The sequence below is a fragment of the Benincasa hispida genome, chromosome 11 (genome assembly GCF_027475165.1).
Source record: "Benincasa hispida cultivar pf3 chromosome 11, pf3_genome.v1.1, whole genome shotgun sequence".
In the NCBI taxonomy this organism is placed as follows: Eukaryota; Viridiplantae; Streptophyta; class Magnoliopsida; order Cucurbitales; family Cucurbitaceae; genus Benincasa; species Benincasa hispida.
In genome coordinates, this window is record NC_143488.1 from 52,944,439 (window position 1) to 52,950,283 (window position 5,845).

The following is a 5,845-nucleotide window of genomic DNA, read 5'->3' on the forward strand; positions in this document are numbered from 1 at the left end:
GGGTTGGAGTCGGGGCGGGGATATTGTCCTCATCCCCGCCCATCCCCGGACGGGCCCCCGATTAGATTCCCCGGTTTGACCCCATCCCTGGTCAAACCGAGGAATCCCCACCCCGTCAGGTTTTTTTGTCAACCTTAATTTAGTGTCAATTGATTTTTATTGACCTTTATTGTTTTATTTATTTATTTATTTATTTGGTTCGATGAATATGTAGATGAGAGATTTGAGAGGAGTGTGTAAAGTGAGACTCAACTATAAATATCATACATACAATTTTCACATTTTCTTGTTGAATCTTTTATTCTTTTTAAGATTTGGTTATCTTTTGGTTATGTTGAGACATTTTTCACTTTTCAGGGTTGAATTTGGGCATCATTCTTACTTCCTTTATTTATTTTAATTGTTACTTATTTTTTAATTTATCAAATTAGTGGTTCAAAATTGTTGTTCAAACTACATTTTTCTTAAATAACATTTTTTCATACGAAAGTTATAATTACTAGTTTCCCCTCCATATATTAAAAAATGGTAAGAAATGCTAATTTAATTACACCCTAAGTCAATATTTTAACCCCGATATTACATTACATATCAATCCAAAAGACCACCTGAAGTCGATTATAATGAAAATTTTGTCACATGGTAGTCCTCTTCTCACACAACTTGTACAAGAACACCTATATATATCATTGACTCCTAGGTGATGGTTTATAGCATCAATGGGAGATAGAAATGAGGCATATCCCATAGGCATTGTTACAATCAACAAACGCGTGCATGATGCTTGAACAAAAATTGATGCAATATTCTTCAAAATTCTTGGTGTAGCATTACAAAAGATTAGTGATTCTGTCAAGATCCATCAAGGGTTAGTCAAAATCTAATCATCGACTCTATCGTCAAGGTTGTCCTAAACAATTGGTTGTGAACGCCTACGAGAATTTTGTTGCTTGTTAACATCGTTAGGTCTTACACTATTCCTACCATGAAGATCGTCCATTACTTTGAAGCAACTCTCACATAGAGACTTTACCTCACCTTGTGATGAAATATTATGTATTTGCTTAATAATATTTCCCTGCAGAACATAAAATAATTAATTAAAATTATAAAATTTAGGCTCAATGGAATATATATGCATAGATAGAACTTACCATGTAGTCATAAGCAGCTCCTTGAGGTGTAATATATCTCCTTGTGATTGAGTTGTACCAAGAAAAGTAGTTATCTGAAACACCTATCCCATCCTGTATTACCTCACCAGATGCACAACACTCTCGACGCAAACCCCATGCTGAGATATATTGTGCATGTTGGTGTCTCCAATCATTGTCACGCTTACCTCTCAAGTCTAATTGATGCAATTGCTTATCTGTATCACAATTTGGTGGCACACATTGTCGGAATTTAAATTGTCTTAATACGCGATCTGGTCGATGCCATTCTATAATATGGAAGCATATGAGAGGACTTATAGTCAACCAAATATCTTGTCCGTTAAGACAATATGCTGGTAACGTAGACATAATCTCAGGCGTGTAAGGTGTCCAAACCATCTGAATTTAATAATAATATATCAAAATTTAATAATATTAAGTAAACAAGGCAAGACTTTACAATGGGCAACAAAAAAAAACTTTGATTATACCTCATTTAGTGTAAGTCGATCAAATGTGTATCGATATTGGCTTAGCACATGTGTGGATACCTTAGTGACAGTTAAAGAGCCACTCCATCTGTAGGGTGAATGAGAATCTAGCTATTTATTATTGCAACATAAAACAATTAAGTAAACAAAATACTCACCGAGCACTAAGTGGGCATCCAACATGTTCATTAGGCGTCGTTGATTTGCGTTGTGGTGCAATCGTAGGAAATCTATCCCAAGCCCACACTTGCAATAATATGAGTGGTCCTGCAATCTCCAATGTGTCAATTTGACAGGCTCGACATAATTCTCGATACAACCATGCAAGACATGCACTACCCCAAGAATATCGTCCAGCCTCTTCAAAGTCATTTAAGAGAGGGAGAAACATGAGATGAACAAACGTGCTAGACTTGTCTGCAAATAAAAATCCTCCAATAAGTTGCATTATATATGCCCTCGTATAACGTTTGATCATGACCTCATCTGCTTCGAGGGGTAGCTTTGTGAAACGTGATGTTAGCCAGGGTAGGCTTAATCTAGAGCCCCTAAGTTGTGGCTGTGGAGGTCGTACACCTAATAAATCCTCGCATAACATTGGCCAATCATGTTGTAATGATCCAGTTACTACCTTTCCATCAACCGGCAAACCAAATTGGATAGCTATATCCTGTAATGTAATTGTACACTCTCCTCCAGGCATATGAAATGTGTGGGTTTCAGGTCTCCATCGCTCTACCATTGCAGTTATGAGATGCCAATCTAATTGAGTGAATCCAATACGGGCAACACCCCAAAATCCAGATTGTTTTAGGTACAGCACCATTCGTGGATCTAAATCAATAGTGCGATGTAAAATAGCTTCTCTCCTCCGACAATGCAAACAATTAGCAGATTGATCCATCCACACCAATTGTGAACGGTGTGTAGATTGCAAATGTAATATAGTTGGGTTAATAGGTCCAGGATCCATTTTTAATACTGAACAACAAACAAATAATTGAAATATTAGTCAGTATGCCGATATATATACAACCAAACTAACTTCCATGCTCAAAGAACGGACAATAAATTGTGAACCATAATAGAGACCATCCTACCAGCCTAAAACATTATTCTCCCGGAAGAAACCTCATCTCAATATGAGATAGACAACTTAATAGAATCTCTCTAGTACAAAAGCATTGATTAGTTCAGTGCTCTTAGCACTTATGTAGAGCCTCTTGAGTTGTGGCATCCTTATTTATGTGACACTTACATTATTTTTATGTGACACAAACATTAATGTTATTCATACTCTATATTAGGTTCACACGGCCATCGACAACTATTATTAGCTTATTCATTCTAGCTTCTGCACTTAAAAAGACCTACACCAATTCCTCTTTAGCATGTCCATATTATGTGACACATTATTGTTATTACCTTATTTATTCTAGATTCTGCACTTATTATGTGACTTTTTTTATTACCTTATTATGTGACCTACAACAGTTCCTCTTTAGTACGTGCAGAACCTCTTGAGTTGTGGCCTTATTATGTGACACTTTTTTTATTGATATTCTATACTAGGTTCACACTTGATGTTATCGATAACTATTAATACCTTATCCATTCTAGATTCTGCATTAACCAGCTACAACAGTTTCTTTGTAGCATGCAGTGTTTAAATTGAAAAGAAAAATAATAATAGTAATAATAATGGTGTCTAGGACTGCTAACAAAAGTATGTTAACTATTATAAGTACGTTAGTGAAAAATATGGTTGATAACAAATCACCTCAATGTTTGACTCTAGTGCTTTTTTGGGTCAAACATTTGGGTCAAAACACTCTGCAAGCGCTTTCTTATATTGCCTGTAAGGTACTTTTAACTTCTTTCAGAAACAATTTATGTCACTCTAGGATATGATGATTGATTTTGAGTGTGAAGTGTTTTTGCCAAGAGCAAAAGCAAATCTAAACATAGCTTAAATAAAATCTCAAGTAAGCAGAATTTACTGACTAACATACCTGTTGTATTGGCCCCATGATTTACATGCTCTGAAACTGATTCTAAAGCCAATCCCCTTCCTCCATTGTCACAATCCTGACGCTTCTTTTTACTTTTAAAAGGTTCCGTACTTGACTTTGAAGCCTTAGCAGCCTTCCTCTTGCGTTGCTGCTTTCTTGACTTAGACAATGCGTCTTTCTGTAACTCCTCTTGCTCTGCAAAGAAAACACAAACTCCGTCAGTAGTACCAACGTGGATATAACTAGTTACTTGAGCTTAACAAGTATCAGAATACTTGACATGAAAATTGTTGTCCATGTCATTAATAAGATAAAGGCTAAACATAACATTCCACATAGAACAGACCTAATCTGTTGAGGAATCGTCTGCCACTAATATGCTTCCATATATGTTCCTCTGTTTTATTGATGGTATCACCCGTAAGTCTGCATATTAACTTCGAACTGCAAAGAAAGAAAACAAAATAGAAAAGGAATGAGGTGGCAATGACTGTGACAGGACACAAAGAGACAGAAACCAAAAGAATGAAGTGCATGTTTGCGAGTGATTTAAATCACTCTAAAACCCTCCTTTTATGATTCAAAATTAATTTAATATTTAATTTTATACTTTTAAATGCAATTTGATTGGTTTTGAATCACTAAAATCGTATTTCATACTATTTTGAAAATGACAAAAGTGATTTTAACTATTTTAAAAGCACTTCCAAACATGCCTGAAGACATGAATGGAAGTTTATTTTGCATCACTCAAAACACTCATGTTTGAAAGTGAAATAAAGTGCGTAAAGAAAAATCAGTACTCGGTAAGAAATCACCTGTAGGGTGATTTTAGCTCAATTGAAAAGCACAGAAAACCATTTCCATAGCCAAGCATTGATATACTTTCTTATCAAGCATATTTTCCCAAAAGTGTTCATAATCAAAGTCATCCTTATGTTTATTCCAAAACAATCTCAAATAGACCACAAAATTAATGCCACTATTCCTGACAAACCTAGAACACCAACTTCCAAGATTAATCAAGTTCTCATATCAGCTCACGAAAAGAACAACGATAAGCAAATAAATAGTACCCGGTCTCTAGACTTCATCTTAATTTCTCAGTTCTCCAGCATCAAACTACCAAATCAAACATAGGAAGCATTGCAAAGTAAAATCCCTACGAACTTTCAACACTACAATCGATCAAAGGGGATCGATTATCGGGCCTAGAAAGACAGCGACAAGTAATGAAAAGAAGAAAGTTTAGAGTACCTGAAGAGAGGATCCTGCACGAACATGTTAAGAGGAGCTTTTTGATGGGACAAAGCGAAGTCGATGAGGCCGAGACGACAGTGCTTGGTCCGAGAGTAGGAGTCCCTGTCCTTCGCGAGGATTTCGTGGCCAGTCTCCACGCACCGGAAGCGGCCATTGTCGAGCTCTGTGAAGTTCGGTTGCCCCAGAAGGTAGGCACCTTCGACATTCGCCGTCGGCCTCTCGTCGCCGGTAGTCGACGCCATACCGGGGGTCTAATTTGTTGTTCAGGAGTGGAAGAAATGTCAATCGGCAATGGTTTTTTTTAAAATTATTATTGTTATTATTTTCCATGGATAACCTACATTTTCTTTTGTTAAAAATATGTGTCTCTAACTCTTATTTGTAGGTGATTTTCAAAAATAGAAAAATAAGAAAACTATTTATATAAAATAATAAAATTTAATTTTTTTTTTTTTTTTTGATAGAGATGGATAGAAATCTATCGATATCTATTAGTAATTAAAACTGATATAAATCTATCATTATTTCTATGATGTTGATAAAAGTCTATAAGTATTTATTTATTATTTCTGTAAATAGTTTGACATTTTTTTCTATATATGAAAAATTCTCTTTTATAAAAGTAGTAATTTAATCTCAACTTTGGCTCATAACCATTAAGGGTATGTACTTCGAAATTTATAACAATTTAGTTTTTAAACTTTAATAATTAAGATTTAGTCTATGTATTTTATAATTTCTAACAATTTAGTCTTGTTTATGAAAAATTTCATCAAAGTTGAGTGTCACTTTTCATATGATAACAACTTAGTTTTTTTATAACTTATAAATAAATTTGATTAGAATGAATTTACCCATCTACATGTGTAATAAATGTCATTAAATCATATTAATATTTTTAAGATAGAGAATAAATTGTTATAAA

General features: G+C 34.7%; 1 protein-coding gene across 1 annotated transcript; it reads right to left on the bottom strand.

Annotated features, from left to right (window-relative positions):
* Positions 1-781: 781 nt before the first annotated feature.
* Positions 782-5,271, bottom strand: LOC120092195 (serine/threonine-protein phosphatase 7 long form homolog). The gene is made up of 7 exons (XM_039050431.2): positions 4,918-5,271; positions 4,007-4,104; positions 3,661-3,855; positions 1,807-2,629; positions 1,649-1,736; positions 1,155-1,556; positions 782-1,078 (listed from the first exon to the last, which is right to left on the bottom strand). The coding sequence occupies exons 1-7, from the start codon at positions 5,160-5,162 to the stop codon at positions 911-913; spliced, it is 2,019 nt and encodes a 672-aa protein (XP_038906359.1). The 5' UTR covers positions 5,163-5,271; the 3' UTR covers positions 782-910.
* Positions 5,272-5,845: the final 574 nt, after the last annotated feature.

Bases quoted from the DNA above. Each gene is read 5' to 3' on its own strand.
- LOC120092195 (XM_039050431.2), bottom strand. From the start codon at position 5,162: ATGGCGTCGACTACCGGCGACGAGAGGCCGACGGCGAATGTCGAAGGT. The intron at 2,630-3,660 runs GTATGTTAGTCA...TTTGTTGTTCAG, and splicing joins TCATGGGGCCAATACAACAG to TATTAAAAATGGATCCTGGA. The intron at 1,079-1,154 runs GTAAGTTCTATC...TATGTTCTGCAG, and splicing joins GAGCTGCTTATGACTACATG to GGAAATATTATTAAGCAAAT.